Source organism: Nothobranchius furzeri, chromosome 18 (genome assembly GCF_043380555.1).
Source record: "Nothobranchius furzeri strain GRZ-AD chromosome 18, NfurGRZ-RIMD1, whole genome shotgun sequence".
In the NCBI taxonomy this organism is placed as follows: Eukaryota; Metazoa; Chordata; class Actinopteri; order Cyprinodontiformes; family Nothobranchiidae; genus Nothobranchius; species Nothobranchius furzeri.
The window spans coordinates 36,719,482-36,737,166 of NC_091758.1; the positions used below are offsets into that span (position 1 = coordinate 36,719,482).

A 17,685-nucleotide genomic window follows, 5' to 3' on the forward strand; every position below is an offset into this window, starting at 1 on the left:
CCACTGTAACTTCCAGAACTTTGTGTCCTTTTCAACTGAGTGTGTCTCTTGTAAAAAAAACACAATTAGACTTTTGCTCCTTGCAAAACAGAAAAATTGCTTTACGTTTTACATTATTTCTTAACCCCCTTGTATTTAAAGAAATAAAAGATAACATAGAATGCTTCTGAACACTTAGTTTTTTTGTTTTTTTTTCTTTTCCTTTTTTTTAAGAGAAGTAATTTGGCGCAGGAACAACCAGCTTTATCCTGAACATATATTTCAAGAACATACTTGTGCAATAACCCTTTATTAAGAAATAAGCTATTTTTGCAACCTTTTAACAATCACATGTCTTTGAGGTAGAGTAGATTAGAATCCCACCTATTAATTCAGTTTGGATCCACTCTCTTGTTGTCAATAGTTGAGCACTTGTTTCTAGTCAACTCTGGATGTTAATTAGGTTTCTCGTGTTTGTTTGTTTTTTGTTTTTTAACGACTGTTATACTTGTCTTACAGGAGCTTCTGAAGATGTTCTGTCTTGCTTCTCCATCATCACTCTCCAGCTCCTCAGACCAGCCACTCCAGAACCTTTCCAGATCCAGGATCAGAGCACTTTAATAAAAGTTTGAAACATGTCTGCTTGTTGTTCTCCTATAGAAGCCTTAAACTAGAATTTGCTAATGAGCTTTCTTGGCTAAAATATGCTCTTAAATGTTTTTATTTACATAATCAAGAAACACGTTTTTCATTGCTGCTTCACCAAGACATGACTCTGAAAATGTCCTCATGATCCTGAAACGCTGGTTAAAACAAATTACTGTTAACCTCTTATAAAACAAACGTGTCTGTTGATGATTATGCCCACTATACTGAAGCACCTGCATACTTGCTACCGATTTGCTAACTTTCTGTAATATTTGATATTTAAGTTGAAAACATGAAATGCTGTAACACAAATTCCAAATGTTCTAGTTGAGCACTTGTTTCTAATCAACTAATCATTATTTCTGTGATTAGTCAGCTTTTTCCTTTTCTATAAACACATGGAAAAATTACAATTATCTTACTGAAAAATGGTTTAACAGTGTTGCACATGTATAATAATCTGCACTGGTTTTCACAGTTATGGCATTCTTCAAACTATAATAATAAAATTAAGTGAAAAGTTATTTACAATTGATTACTTCAAGTTCCTACTATTTACATTTTATGCATCGATACTGTAAATGGCTGTTTACTAAGGCATACAAAGTCAGTGCCTGGTATTTTACATGGCCAGTTTTTAAAATGTCTTTTAAACTGTCTCTTCTATAAAATAAAACATTCATTGTAACTTCTGAAACCACGTCTACTGTCAAGTGAAATGAATCTATATGCTTTAATTCCTTGGGTGAAATTCCCAAGGTGGCGTTAATAAAATTACACTCGAGCAGGTACAATTGCCATCCTTGGCGTCAACAGGTCATAGACGCCACCCGTATTGCCACATAATCATCAGGTCTGACTGAAACAGCGTTTCTGCCTTTTACAGGTAGACAGAAAAAATAATAACGTTGACACATTGTTGATAATATTACTACATTTCAAGGCTTTTTCATTACAGTGAAATGAGTTGAAACAGAGCCGAGTTGTATTAGAAAACAGCAATACGCACAGCCCGACAGCCCGGTGAATCTGGGATGAATTAGTGCTGCCTCAACCTCCTCGTCTTTCATTGGGTCACTGGAGTTTAAATTAAGTGGATGAGAAACCCATGGGGAGGGCTCTGCATAAATGAGAGTAAAGTTGAATTTTAAACGCGTTAAAACTGTCACAAAGTGGCGTTAAAAGCGGCGTTTTATGTCACAGAACGGCGAAATAAGCGGCGTTCAATGTCCGTACCAAACGCCGTATTTTGCGCCACCCACACAGAACGCGTCTGGGATTAGGTGACGTAAAAAACGGCGTTCAATGTCCGGAAAAAACGTCGTATTTTACGGGCGTTCTACGGGACCGTTCAGAATGGCGTCAATTACGGCGTTCTGGCAGAGTTTTCGCCGTATTTTACGACGTCTTGGCACATCAAATGGCGTTTTTTTCGCCATTTCTTAACTAGACGGGTTGGGAAAGTGGCGTATTGTGGCGGTTTTGGCTTGCCATAAGAAATTGCCAAGACAGTAGCGCATGCGCAAGAGCGTTATGTCGCCGGTCCCTGCGAGCTAGTTGTAAACAGAGCAGCATGGGTAGAAAGAACGCACGCTAAAACTTGGGTCCACTTCACTAAATGTGATGGGTAACTGGATGAAACCAGCGACAGACAATGATCTAAGTGAGACATCCTCATTTTAATCTGCTCCGGTAGGTAAATAAAATGTTTAAGATAACGTTACCTTGATATGTTAGCCTTCGTTTCGCTAATGGTGCGTTCGCTTTCTCCTCGGAACTCCCATTTTCCGACTAGATGAACATGAACGCGCTCTAAAGTTTGGCTTTACTTTACTAAATGCGACGGGTGATTGGGTGAAGGTAAAACCAGTGACAACAATCTAAGTGTGAGGCATCATCGTTTTAATCTGCTCCAGCAGCTAAATAAACTGTTAAAGATAACGTTAGCTTGATATGTTAGCTTCCATTGCCACCGTTATCAGCTAATGGTGCGTTCGCTTTCTCCTCGGATATTCTAACTTCCCAGTAGGAAAAATCAAAAGAAAAAGGACGGTGAAAGGAATGAAGATACACAGTAAATTTAGTTCACAGTAAAGATGTTTGCTTCAGTTTAATTATCAGCTTATAAAACTACAAGGACGATGCTAAAATACAAACAGTTGTATGTTATTTATCGTGATATTTATCAAATATGGTTATATATTGAGAAAAATATATATTTAATTATAAAAGAGAATTAAAATAATAAACACTCAAATGTATCAAATTGGTACCGTTAAGTACCGGTATCGACTCGTAGGTACCGGGAATTAGTACCGGTGTTCTGTCCAGTACACAACACCGGATCGATTCAAATGTCAAAGGTACCCATCCCTAGGCAGTACTCTCATCCTCCACTGGCTGGTTTCCAGACCCTCTTTTCTTCTTCAGGTTAGGGTTTTTAGTTGGTGTGTGGAACCTGTTGATTTTTCTCCTCTTTTGAGATATCTTGAATTGCTTCCATTTCCTCTATTTCATCATCGTCGCAAGCCTCCCTTAGAGCTGCTGAGCTGTAGTCGTGTTCCATCATTGCTTCCAAATAGGTCTTAAACTGGCGAATATTCGATGACGAAACTCTTTAAAAGTGTAGGTTTCGGGTTCCTTGCAAAATTTAAGGTTGAAACTACTGGGTTAAGCACAAACTACTTTAAGTAATCAGGATAAAAAAACGTATCTTTTTACACTGCCTGCATGAAGACGCTGCTCATTCCGCCATCTTGGGTCCTCTCTCTTGGTTGAACATACAGATACAGATAGTGGTGTACTCCTCATCCCTAGTGACAACACGAGTGCTCACCTGGCTGTAGCACACAGAGCGTTGGACATGTCGGTCGTGAGGGCTGTTCTGTGGAGTGTTCTGCTGTGGAGTGAGTAATAATGTTTATTAATATTTGTAAAGGAGGGTTAGGTTATTGGTTAAAGATAGCTCTTTCCAGGTGAGGTGGCTATGGTGTATCTGTTAGAATACAGGTAGAGGCTAGATGCATCCTTTGCTGTAGATCCAAATCTTTAATCTTGGTTGATGGTAATCATTAACTAACCCTAGACTTAACCGGTGGTCCAGAAGAAGGTGGGCGTGGCTCCCTGAGATTGCGGGTTTGCATGTGCGCCCAACCAACACAAGCAGACAGACAGCAGTGGGGTGGCGATGTATTTTCTTTATCTGCGCATGTGTTGCATTTCAGAACAACCCCACCAAAATAATAAAAATCGGATTTAAGTGTGAACCTGGTGTGAACATAGCCTAATTTAGCTTCAAGTGGAATTTTAGCTAAGGACAACTCACACCTAACGTGTTTAAGTCCAACTGGAGGTGCAGCATCATTTAATTACCTCACATTTGATTATTATGATAATAAGGGTCATTAATGGAACAATATAACAGTCTGCTTTTGTTTTATCAGTTATTTGGGCATTTAGATATGTTTATATAAAGAATCACAATGGAATCAGTTTAGACACTTGATTAATAAATACAAATGTTATTTTGTTTTGTAAATTACTTGTAATATGTTGTTTTGTAACTTGTATCCCCAGCATTACCTTTCCAGCTGTGTGAGGCTGTTAACCTCAAATGTACCGCCACTCGCAGAGGAAACCTGATGATTTACAGCATAGACCACCAGGGTTTCCCTCCAGATGTCAACCTGTCTAGCTGTTATTTCTCGTGGAGCAATGACAGTGTAAGATGAGCATCACCACAACAACTTTGCCTTCTGTTTTCTTTTATTTTAAAATCTATTTTACCAGCACACTTATTTTTTTTAGGTTTTAGCTCATAAAATATACCCTTTTGTTTCGGTTTCATTTATTTTAAAAGTCTTCCAGGAATGTCATACCTTTAATTTTCTTATAGCTGATCACGCCAAACAATTTTTTCTGTTTTATTTTAGACCGTTCTTGCCAGTCATCAGGACAAACTCCCATCGGTGAAGACAAAAAGCCTAAAAAATCTAGAGACTACGGAATGCTTCACGAACGTTGTTCACAAATCCCATTGTGCATCAAAGGTGATCATCTTTACATTTCTTTGAAAAAAATAAGCACAGTACATGTCACAACCTAGATGCATAATTTACTTAATGATGTAACAATCAAAAAATATAATGTCAACACTGTTATTTTCCTTCAAACACTAGTCATGTTAGCATATGGGACTTTAGGTGCAATTCTCAGAGAACATTGTATAATGGATCACAGGATCTTTCATGGATGTAAATTCAAAGAGTCGGAGTACCCGACCCGGAGGGTTACCGGGGTCCCACCCTGGAGCCAGGCCTGGGGTTGGGGCCCGTGAGCGAGCGCCTGGTGGCCGGGCTTTCGCCCATGGGGCCCGGCCGGGACCAGCCCGAACCGGATACATGGGCTCATCCAACTGTGGATCCACCACCCGCAGCAGGAACGTGAAGGGTCTGGTGCAATGTGGATCAGGTGGCAGACCAAGGCGGGAGCCTTGGCGGTCCGATCCCCGGACAAGAAAACTGGTTTTTGGGACATGGAACGTCACCTCGCTGGCGGGGGAGGAGCAGGAGCTTGTGGCAGAGGTTGAGCGGTACCGGCTAGATATAGTCGGACTCACCTCGACACATAGCATTGGCTCTGGAACCCAAGTCCTTGAGAGGGGTTGGACACTCTCCTTTGCTGGAGTTGCTCCGGGTGAGAGGCGGAGGGCTGGGGTTGGCTTTTTGTTAGCCCCAAGACTCTCTGCCTGTGTGTTGGGATTTACCCCGGGGGACGAGAGGGTAGCTTCCCTGTGCCTTCGGGTCGGGGAACGGGTCCTGACTGTTGTTTGTGCTTATGGGCCAAATGTCAGTTCAGAGGACCCACCCTTTTTGGAGTCCCTGGGACGAGTGCTAGATAGTGCTCCATCAGGGGACTCCATTGTCCTGCTGGGGGACTTCAATGCTCACGTGGGCAATGACAGCTTGACCTGGAGGGGTGTGATTGGGAGGAATGGCCCGCCTGATCTGAACTCGAGTGGTGTTTCGTTATTGGACTTCTGTGCAAGCCGCAGTTTGGCCATAACGAACACCATGTTCGAACATAAGGATGCCCATCGGTACACTTGGTACCAGGGCAGCCTAGGTCGCTGGTCGATGATAGACTTTGTAGTCGTATCATCTGACCTGCGGCCGTATGTTTTGGACACCTGAGTGAAGAGAGGAGCGGAGCTGTCAACTGATCACCACCTGGTGGTGAGTTGTATCAGATGCCGCGTAGACCTGGCAGACCCAAACGCATAGTGAGGGTCTGCTGGGAATGCCTGGCAGAAGAACCTGTTAAGACAGTCTTCAACTCCCACCTCCGGCAGAGCTTTGACTGCATCCCGAGTGCAGTGGGGGACATTGACTCCGAGTGGGCCTTGTTCCACTCTGCGATTGTTGAGGCGGCTGTTGCTAGCTGTGGTCGCAAGGTGGCCGGTGCCAATCGTTTTGGCAACCCCCGTACCCGCTGGTGGACACCAGAGGTTCGGGGAGCCGTCAGGCTGAAAAAGGAGGCCAACAGGGAGTGGCTGGTGTGTGGGTCTCCGGAGGCAGCAGACAGGTACCAGATAGCCAAGCGGGGTGCAGCAGTGGCAGTTGCCGAGGCAAAATCTCGGGTGTGGGAGGAGTTTGGTGAGGCCATGGAGAACGACTATCGATCGGCTCCAAAGAGGTTCTGGCAAACTGTCCGGCGCCTCAGGAGAGGAAGGCAGCAACTCGCTCACACTGTTTACAGTGGGGATGGGGAGCTGCTGACGTCAACTGGGGCTATAGTCGGACGGTGGAAGGAATACTTTGAGGAGCTCCTCAATCTCACCTATGTGCATTCCGAAGAGGAACCAGAGCCGGGGGACCTGGGGATGGACTGTCCAATCTCGGGGGCAGAAGTTGCTGAGGTAGTCAAACAACTACACAGCGGCGGAGCCCCGGGGGCGGATGAGGTTTGTCCTGGGTATCTCAAGGCTATGGATGTTGTAGGGCTGTCATGGTTGACACGTCTCTGCAACATTGCGTGGTCATCAGGGGCAGTTCCTGTGGAGTGGCAGACCGGGGTGGTGGTCCCCATCTTTAAGAAGGGTGACCTGAGGGTGTGTTCCAACTATAGGGGGATCACACTCCTCTGCCTCCCTGGAAAGGTCTACTCAAAGGTACTGGAGAGAAAGGTCCGATCGATAGTTGAATCTCAGATTGAGGAGGAGCAATGTGGTTTTCGTCCTGGCCGTGGAACTGTGGACCAGCTCTATAACCCTTGCAAGGGTGATGGAGGGGGCATGGAAGTTGTGTTTTATGGATTTGGAGAAGGCTTATGACCGTGTCCCCAGGGGCACCCAGTGGGGGACGCTCCAGGAGTATGGGGTGGGTGGCTTTCTGTTAAGGGCCATTCAGTCCCTATACCAGAGGAGCGTGAGTTTGGTCTGCATAGCTGGTAGTAAGTCGGACCTGTTCCCGGTGAGGGTTGGACTCTGCCAGGGCTGCCCTTTGTCACCGGTTCTGTTCATTATCTTTATGGACAGAATTTCTAGGCGCAGCCGTGGTGTGGAGTGTGTCGAGTTTGGTGGCAGGAGAATCTCGTCTCTGCTTTTTGCGGATGATGTGGTCTTCCTTGCTTCATCCAGCTCTGACCTTCAGCTCTTGCTGGGTAGGTTCGCGGCCGAGTGTGAAGCGGCTGGGATGAGGATCAGCACCTCCAAATCTGAGACCATGGTTCTCGACCGGAAAAGGGTGGCTTGCCAACTCCGGGTCGGGAGAGAGGTCCTACCTCAAGTGGAGGAGTTTAAGTATCACGAGTGAGGGTAGGAGGGATCGGGAGATCGACAGGCGGATTGGTTCGGCGTCTGCAGTGATGCGGACGCTAAGCCGATCTGTCGTGGTGAAGAGGGAGAAGAGCCAGAAAGCCAGGCTCTCGATTTACCAGTGGATCTACGTCCCAATCCTCACCTATGGTCATGAGCTTTGGGTAATGACCAAAAGAACGAGATCGCGGATACAAGCGGCCGAAATGAGTTTCATCCGTAGGGTGACCAGGCTCAGCCTTAGAGATAGGGTGAGGAGTTTGGACATTCGGGAGGGACTCGGAGTAGAACCGCTGCTCCTCCGGATCGAAAGGAGCCAGTTGAGGTGGTTTGGGCATCTGGTCAGGATGCCTCCTGGACGCCTCCCCGGGGAGGTTTTTCGGGCATGTCCTGCCGGCAGGAGGCCCCCGGGTCGACCCAGGACACGTTGGAGAGGTTACATCTCCAATCTGGTCCGGGAACGCCTTGGGGTCCTGCCGGAGGAGCTGGTGAAGGTGGCCGGGGAGAGGACAGTCTGGAGCTCCCTAGTTGGGATGTTGCCCCCGCGACCCGGACCCGGATAAGCGGAGGAAGACGACAATGACATTATATAATGGATATTCCATAATAATTATTATTACTAATATTAATATTATTATTATTATTTCTACCTTAATCTTCTGATCACAGTCACATCTGTTATGTGTTTTTCACAGACAACTGGATTTCTGACAAATTTCCAGGCGAAATGCAACGGTGAGTATTTTTGTCTGTTTCATTTCCTTTGAGTTATTTTGACATTTTTAACAAATTGTTTTCATTTCACAGCAAATTGCAGCAAAGAGGGTCACAAAGTTACAGGTGAGCATTCTGTATGTAGATCACTGTAACAAGTTCAGAAATGCAGGATTTAAGTGTGAACCTGGCGTGAACATAGCCTAATTTAGCTTCAAGTTGAATTTTAGCTAAGGACGACTCATCACACCTAACGTGTTTAAGTCCAACTGGAGGTGCAGCATCATTTAATAACCTTACATTTGATTATTAATGATAATAAGGGTCATTATTGGAACAATATAACAGTCTGCTTTTGTTTGATCAGTTATTTGGGCATTTAGATATGTTTATATAAAGAATCACAATGGAATCAGTTTAGACACGTGATTAATAAATACAAATGTTATTTTGTTTTGTAAATTACTTGTAATATGTTGTTTTATAACTTGTATCCCCAGCATTACCTCTCCAGCTGTGTGAGGCTGTTAACCTCAAATGTACCGCCACTCGCAGAGGAAACCTGATGATTTACAGCATAGACCACCAGGGTTTCCCTCCAGATGTCAACCTGTCTAGCTGTGATTCCTCATGGAGCAATGACGGTGTAAGATGAGCATCACCACAACAACTTTGCCTTCTGTTTTCTTTTATTTTAAAATCTATTTTACCAGCACACTTATTATTTTAGGTTTTAGCTCATAAAATATACCCTTTTGTTTCAGTTTCATTTATTTTAAAAGTCTTTAAGTCTTCCAGGAATGTCATACCTTTAATTTTCTTATAGCTGATTATGCCAAACAATTTTTTCTGTTTATTTTAGACCGTTCTTGCCAATCATCAGGACAAACTCCCATCGGTGAAGACAAAAAGCCTCAAAAATCTAGAGACTACGGAATGCTTCACGAACGTTGTTCACAAATCCCATTGTGCATCAAAGGTGATAATCTTTACATTTGTTTGAAAAAATAAGCACATTACATGTCACAACCTAGATGCATAATTTACTTGATGATGTAACAATCAAAAAATATAATTTCAACACTTATTTTCCTTCAAACACTAGTCATGTTAGCATATGGGACTTTAGGTGCAATTCTCAGAGAACATTGTATAATGGATATTCCATTATTATTATTATTATTATTATTATTATTATTATTATTTCTACCCTAATCTCCTGATCACAGTCACATCTGTTATGTGTTTTCCACAGACAACCGCATGTCGGACTAATTTCCGGGCGAACTGCACCGGTGAGTATTTTTGTCTGTCTTGATTTCCTTTGAGTTATTTTGACATTTTTAACAAATTGTTTTTGTTTCACAGCAAGTTGCAGAGAAGAGGGTCACAAAGTTACGGGTGAGCATTCTGTATGTAGATCACTGTAACAAGCTCAAAAAGACAGGATTTAATTTTAATAATATTCTGATGGACATTCAGTTCCTCTGGTTCTCGGTATCGTAGCCGTAGTAGGACTGTGTATGGCTGTGGGTGGATACTTCTTCTACAAATCCAGAAAGGAAAATCACAGGTACTGTTTCATTTTCATCCTTTTAACCTAACAGGGAGCCCAAGTCTCCTTTCCGGTCGGCCCATGGGTCCACGGAAGAACGAAAAAATGAAAGCAAGTCAACGGGGCTGAAAATGCTATTTTTTAACCCGCTTTGCCTTACGCCCTGGATCACACATGTTGTACTGCAATTTAGATGAAAAGTAACGACGGGTGTTTCAGCCACGCCAGTCACGTACTTTGGGATTTATCAGCTTGTAAAAGTTCGTAATTAGCATGATTACAAACTAGAAATCAGCGTGTTCCATTTGTGACGTCACCACATAATCTCCTCTCCCCTAGCGTAGCTGCTACTTACCACATGACCAAATTTATGGTGGTTCTTTCCTCCTGTGGGAAGTTTGCTGAACTTACGGCCATTTTCCCTCAGTTTTCTCCGTGTCTGGTTCGATGACATCACTTTAATGAAGCGCATTTGTAGTCCTGGACTTATTTTCACACAAAACCTAAAATATTGTTCCCCCCGTTCGAAAATAAGCTCGTTCTTAACAACATGTGTCTTTAAAATTCACGGACGTCAAATGTGAAATCCATGGAACAAAACAAGCGGAATTAGAAAATAGCCGTTTTGCCCCGTTGACTTGCATTCATTTTTTTGTTCTTCTGGGGACCCGTGGTGCTGAAGTGACTTAGTCTCGTTATGAACAGCATCTCTTCTCATCATTGGTCATGACTGAAACATTTTGTCTGTTTTCAGCTAACTTTACTTGCCCCTGCACCCAGTGGGGTGGGGGTGGGGGTGGGGGGGGGGTGTCTGTACAAGAATGTGAAGGTATCCAACCCTGACTCACCTTTGTAGGTGATGCTCTGTGTGTTGGGGGTTTTGGACGACTGCAGAGCTTTCACCATCACCAATCATTCTAAAGTGCTGTTACTCTTCACCTGCTGCTGCTTTCTATTTAGATTCATTAGTCACAAGCGTTTGGAGCTCATCTATACTGTAACGTGCTTATTTAAACTTTTTATACACTTTGTGTCCTCTGCATTATCATCAGCATTAATAACACTTAGCTTTAAAAAGTATTGTTTAAAGGTCCCAGTTTTCCAGATGCCATCACTTTTATGTATTGGGACTTCTTAGCCACTTTTATCCTAAAATAACATTTATATTGGTAAAACAAAAGTGCCTGTGGCAGTTTTTAGCAACAGATGGACACATGATATTCACAACTCAGGACAAAAATGCACGCCGGACACCCACTCATGCTCCCCATACACACCCTATTCATTCTGGTCCCGGTACTGCTGCACATGGGGTACAACCATTACCGGTTCCCAGAGTTCGGCCCTTTCTGCTTGGGTGCTGATGAGCAGGCTCCCCCGCCCAATGCCGAGCAAAGTGACCCACCACCCAGACCCCAGCCAGATGGCCAGATCCCCCTCCTAGCCTCCAGCCCCGGGAAGCCAAGTGACAACAGAGGTGTGCTAAGACCCCTAGTTTCACTCCGCCTGCTCCAATATGGTGTTAGTGAGTGTTGATGAGGCGTATTCCATGGCTGTGGTGAGCGGGCAGTGCAGGCATCGTCTGGCCTATGCCAGCTGATGCCACCACACCACCCCACTTGCACCCACAGCCCTCAGTGTCTAAGTGCAGTTTAAAATTGGAAGTGGGCACCGGCACTTGGGATGAGGCTGAGAAATCCCCCTGCCAAATGCCGTTGAATGTGCTCACTCCCAAGGCCCTAAGTGTGTGTTTGCGTGGAATGTCGTTGGTGGAAGTGTTTAAGGTACAAATAAAATTGGGGGGCAGTTTGCCACAGGAATGTGGAAATGGGGTCCATACCCAGACCCCCTGACTTGTCCACCCCCCAAGGTCCTATGTGCATGAAACCGGTACTAATTCCCGGTACCTACGAATCGATACCGGTACTTAACGGTACCAATTTTTGATACTTTTGAGTGTTTAATATTTTAATTCTCTTTTATAATTAGATATAATTTTTTCTCAATTTATAACCATATTTGATAAATATCACGATAAATAACATACAACTGTTTGTATTTTAACATCGTCCTTGTAGTTTTAAAAGCTGATAATTAAACTGAAGCAAACATCTTTACTGTGAACTAAATTTACTGTGTATCTTCATTCCTTTTACCGTCCTTTTTCAATTGATTTTTCCTACTGGGAAGTTAGAATTTCCGAGGAGAAAGCGAACGCACCATTAGATGATAACAATGGTGGCATAGAAAGCTAACATATCAAGCTACGTTATCTTAAACAGTTTAACTGCTGGAGCAGATTTAAACGATTATGCCTCACACTTAGATCGTTGTCACTGGTTTCATCTTCACCCAATCACCCGTCGCATTTAGTAAAGTGAAGCCAAACTTTAGTGCGCGTTCATGTTCTTCTAGTCGGAATTCCGGAGTTCCGAGGAGAAAGCGAACGCACCATTAGTGAAACAGAAGCTAACAAATCAAGCTAACGTTATCTTACATTTTATTTACCTACCGGAGCAGATTAAGATGAGGATGTCTCACTTAGATCATTGTCGCTGCATCACCCAGTTACCCATCACATTTAGTGAAGTGGACCCAAGCTTAAGCGTGCGTTCTTTCTACCATGCTGCTCTGTTTACAAGTCGCTCGCAGCGACTGATGACATAACGCTCTTGCGCATGCGCAGCTGTCTAGGCAAGTTCTCGTTGAGAAGGACGGGTACCGAAACGAGGCACCGTTTCAAATGAAGTGAATCAGTGCTCGGTCGTTGCTGTGGAATTCGGTCGGTACCTTTAAAAGTACCGAATTCGGTACCCATGACTGTAGAGGAGAAAAATGTGTGGGGATGGGGAGGAATGGCTGGTTGGACTTAAGCCCTCCAGGGAGCCAGCTCCCCCACTGGCCCCAATAGGCACCTCTGTTGCCAAAATGCCACCCAGGGCATGGAGACCCCAGCCCATCTTGCCAGGGCCCAAAGCAGCAGTATTACAGAGCCTCACGGAGTCCGAGGGCACCAACCCAGCCCCACGCCAGCAGAATATCTACTCCCATCCCTGCATTTGCACAACTTCCAGAATATAAAAGACATAGGACATCCAGGTAAGGCTGGGTCCTCCCCCTCCTGGACATCCCCCCCTGTGATGGAACAGCAGAGGAGCCAAGGTCTACCCGAGGCCCCTGAGCCTGGACCAGGCACTGCCACATGTTCCTGCCTTCTTCCCGGCAGCATACATGTCAGGACCAGACCCCCAAGACCCCGCCCAGATCCCCACATGGGGCCGGCCGCCCCCAGGCCCCCAGACCCCCACCTAGACCTGCTCAGGGGCAATGCAGCTGCCAGGCGTCGACCCATGGTCACCGCCAAGACCCCCAAGGGGCCCCACTCACAACCGCCAGTAGTCCACCCCTTGAAGCAACCCAAGCACCTCCACACTGTAATAAAAGCAACTTGTGTTTTTTGAGATGAAAAGGTATTTTAAGTTGTTCAAACTTAAAATCTATGTTTCACGAATTAAGTAAGTGCAATAAATTAAGTCAGCCTGACAAACCAAATTAGTTGTGTGCTTCAACAATATTAAGTGAGTTGTATGAACTTACATATTTAAGTTGGACTTCATAATATCGTGCCCAAGTTCTGCTAACGTCCATGCTTTTAATGTGAAATGCGGGAAAGTCAGCTTTTGGAGTTGGAGAAGTCAGTCTAATTCTGCGTGTGGTCGGAGGCAAAGGAGGCTGCATAGGTAAGTTTTCCCCTTTTTCCTGGGTTCAAATTATGTTAAAAATAAATTATAAATATGTTTTGTGCTATAAAAAAGGTAGCCTACACGCTTAAACAACTTTTACAGGTGATTTTTTTAAGGTAAGGCTGTCGACGGTTGAGATTTATGCTATAGGCTATATTCTGCAACTAGCCTGTACTTAAAAAACATGGACCTCTGTAACTAACTGTTTCATTTCGTACTTGTTTATAGTTTGAAATGATATCTCCTTTACCACTAATAATATTTCAATTTCTTTTGATAAACAAGCTAAATATTGAGAGAATAATTGCCAACTCACATTGCTAATGGCTAATGTAGCAACAGCAGCTAGCAATTAGTGTTGAATGTGTGTTGACTTAAAAACTACAAAATTATGCTTTAATACACTTTACACTCATAGACGGTGGAGCAGATTTAGCACTGGGATGGAGCAGTGGGACTGCGTGGCAGACGACACGGAGGAGCAAACACCGATAGATGGCGGAGGAAATACACAGAGCAGCAGGACGTGGAGGAGCCTGTCCAAACACTGGCAAACAGTGCACCAACGCAGAGCTGTGGGTCCAAACACTTTAACTCTGGACCAGGCTGCTTAAAGGTGAGTTTCTGTTCTGAATTTTTTTTTCTTTTGTTCTTTTTTTTCATTTTGTCATATAACTTCATCAGGTGTCTGCAAGAAATATATGATATGGCCCACCTCTAGATGAAATAAAAATTTTTTTACATTAATTATAAGTATATAATTTAAAAGTGCCTGTGGGACATTTGATACACCTCTAACTCTCAACTGTGTGTGTGTGTGTGTGTGTGTGTGTGTGTGTGTGTGTGTGTGTGTGTGTGTGTGTGTGTGTGTGTGTGTGTGTGTGTGTGTCAGCAGACAGCTGTACCAGTGTTTCTAAAGCTCAGGCTGGTAGAGAATAGACACTAAAGTTAGTTTGACAAGAATCAATACATTGTTATGAATTTAATCTACTGATTTTTGTATATAATTTCTCAAGACAGCTTGAAGTGAGTTAACTTGTAAATAATTTACAGGAGGAAAAATATAGAGATGTATATCGTATATCGGAATTCAGCTAAAAGATATTGAGATATCAGTTTTGGTCCATATTGCCCAGCCCTACAATAAAGCATTAACATTGTTTTCCATCTCTTCTTAAAAGGATACTGACCCAGAGGAGGAGCAGACAAGAGGTCTCTCCGTGGGTATCCTCACTCTGCTGGAGGATGACTGTACTTCACCTGCTGTAAATGTGATGAACCTTGCTGTGGTTGTTGAAGAAACAATCATCCTTCAGGATCTCCCAGATCTGCCAACGGCTTTTGGCTTTGTCTTTGGGTTGATCTATGTCTTAAACCTTCAATACCCAAAAGATCTCAGGTACACCTTTGAAACAGTTCAGAAAATCTTTATGGGACTTGGGACAGATCTCTCGGCAAGGGTAAGATCCCTCAAAAACAGGCTTTTTCTATGAATCCTATATGGTGGCTGTTGGATGTACCTTACCTTTTTTTTTCTTTAATGTCTTGCAGTTTTTCAGTTTTGGGCTTACGTAAATGTAGAGTTCAAGTCATTGTTTCCACTGTTGCCACTTTAATAAAAAAGACAGTTTTATACAGAAAGGAAATTATATAAATTTTTATTTGTAATGCTATGCTAGATATTTTTATGTTTTACTGGAGTTTCTCTTAAAATGTGTGGTACAAGGTCAGCATTTTGTTTGTTCCTGTTCAGCCAGTTATTCTGGAGTTGGGCTACTCAACCAGATAGACGCCAGGGTCTTGTAATTGTACATTAAAGTGCATAAGTTTAAAATAATTTAGTCTTACAGCTGGTCTCACAGCTAGATATGTTGGGCTTCCTACAGTTGTAGTTCAGCTTTTTCAGCTGTTCTGTATCAAACAGATCTTAATGTTTTAATACCAATATTGTCTGTCGAGATAAGTTTTATGCTCCATAGCTTAACTTGTGTAGTGTTTTACTAAGCATTCTCAGTTTTTGGGAAGTGTTACACATGGTGTTTAACATGATGTGACAAAAGTTCAAAATAAAAACACTTTTGTCATCAGCATCTGAATTTGCTTTTGTTTAGAATTTGCTGTTTAAACCCATCTGTTACATTATTAAGTGTGGTCTGTTATCAAAAATGACATTTTCCTATACTGTTTAATAACAGAGTTGGTATATGCAATATATACATGAGGTGGTAATTCAACTTTTTGCTGTGAAATGTGTTAAAAGTTGCAGCACGTTGTAGTGGAGTAAGCTAAGGTCACAATTAAAAGTTGTTGAAATGTAAAATGTTATGCCTCAATAACTTAGATGAGTTTGGAAAAGTTAAAAATAATAGCTGGGGTAATGTTAAATTTTAAGTAAGTGGAACTTTTAAAATTGAGGTATAAATTAGGATTTACAGTTAGTACTATTTAAAATTTAAAGTTTTTACAACTTAAAATTGGGTAACAAAAACTTGGGATTCAAAGTTGCTACAACATACACTTGAGTTAGATAAACTCAGGTTTCGTACTTATTACAGTTTAAAATTTTGAGTCTTCCCAACTTATAACTAAGTTAGCAAAACTTAGAATTGAGAGTTTGTCAAAATCAAATGCATAACTTAGAATATTAAGTTGGTGTGCCAAACTTAAAATTTTCCTGAAATTTGTTGCCTCAAAATTTTGAGTTTTCCCAACTTTTTTTTTTTTTACAGTGCAGCAGTCCCAGACACCCCCAGTGAACCCACCTCCAAGGAACGTCCGGATACTCCAAACTCAGACCCTCCACCCCATCACCCACATCATCCTGCAGGACAATATCAATGATCCCCCATCATTGCTATGTGGAACTGATCAAATGAGCCCAGAGAGATTGTTTTGAAGTGAAAGCAGAGGCTGTATCAAGTGTAATATGAATAAAAGATTCCTTTACTGGTTAATGCAAAGATATTTTCCAATTCACGACGATAGTTTTCTTAGCGATGCATTTGGCAGTCAGAACCACATGAACTAAAGATGTTTCAATCGGGACATCGCAGGCTTCCCAATAAACTAAGAGAGGGGGGAGTTGGGATATGACATTTCAGACACTTTCAATCAATCAATCAAAGCTTTATTTATAAACTGCCTTCCGCAACCCTGTCAGGAAGCCCAAAGAGTTGAACATGGTACAGTTGTAGGTAAATATTGTAAGGTTATGAAGTTCATTATTTTCAACTCCATACAGCTGCCCCCTGTGCACAATAACACCCGTGTAGAAAAGCCAAGGTCGGGTGTTCCTCAGACTGTTTACATTCCAGGAGAAGAGTCCGAAGGAGGAGAAGAAGCTTTACTTAATCAAAGTACTTTATTTGTGATTAAAATTATTAAGCAAAACAGATGTTGATCAACAATAATCAAGTGAATGATCTGTGAAATAAATATGTCATGAGTTATGTTTAATGAAAACAGGACTACGGCACAGACATACTGATCCTCATCTCCATAGAAACACATGACACATTGTTCCAACCAATCAGAGCTTTCGGCTGCCGCAGGAGAATCTGGTGTTGACTTCAAGTGTCCAATCCACTTTACTACAACTTATCAACAATTCAGAGATATAAAACAAGGCAACGCCATTTTAAGTCAGTTCCATTTTGACTTCAGTTCTAGTCACCGTCATCCTAAAGAAAAGCACAGCCTGGCCAGATGTGTTTTCGTCTTTAAACTAAGAACTGTGAAGTTGGAGATTTTCGTCGTTTAACAACCAGACGACGTCCTTTCAAAATAAGAGCACCTGCTGACGCCGCCGAACGGTACCGGGGTCGACCCTCCAGACGGGCTTTGAAACGTTGCGACCGCTGCACCGACAGCTCCAGCGTACATCCGAGGTTCTTGGACCTGGCATTTCCTGATCTACCTGGGAGGCCCCCCACTGGGTACGTACACGGCAAAATAGCGGCTCATGTCATCACTTTATAAGCCTCGTGATATCTAGTCATAACAAAGACTACCAGATTCAATGACGTCATCCTAAAGAGTCTGAACCAACCACACACACACACACACACGCACCAACACAACATCCAAATCCATTTTCATCCATCACAGAGTTAGTCCTGGTAGATTGTTTAGAATTTATAATTACGAAATTAAAGATTCTCAAACCCAGGACACGTTGGAGAGGTTACATCTTCAATCTGGTCCGGGAACGCCTTGGGCTCCTGCCGGAGGAG

The 17,685-nt window shown here is 43.0% G+C and overlaps 1 protein-coding gene across 3 annotated transcripts; it reads left to right on the forward strand.

Moving 5' to 3' along the window:
• The first annotated feature begins 2,108 nt into the window (after positions 1 to 2,108).
• On the forward strand, positions 2,109 to 16,407 carry LOC129163624 (uncharacterized). Of its 3 annotated transcripts, none has more exons than XM_070546814.1 (12): positions 2,109 to 2,290; positions 3,414 to 3,533; positions 4,204 to 4,349; positions 4,560 to 4,676; positions 8,137 to 8,176; positions 8,249 to 8,281; positions 8,656 to 8,801; positions 9,018 to 9,134; positions 9,411 to 9,450; positions 9,524 to 9,556; positions 9,638 to 9,728; positions 16,183 to 16,407. In XM_070546814.1, the coding sequence occupies exons 1-12, from the start codon at positions 2,251 to 2,253 to the stop codon at positions 16,292 to 16,294; spliced, it is 1,035 nt and encodes a 344-aa protein (XP_070402915.1). In that variant the 5' UTR covers positions 2,109 to 2,250; the 3' UTR covers positions 16,295 to 16,407. The 3 variants fall into 3 exon arrangements, with proteins under 3 accessions (XP_070402915.1, XP_070402916.1, XP_070402917.1); XM_070546815.1 differs by having other exon boundaries at positions 16,188 to 16,407; XM_070546816.1 differs by having other exon boundaries at positions 2,161 to 2,319.
• The last annotated feature ends 1,278 nt before the right edge of the window (positions 16,408 to 17,685 follow it).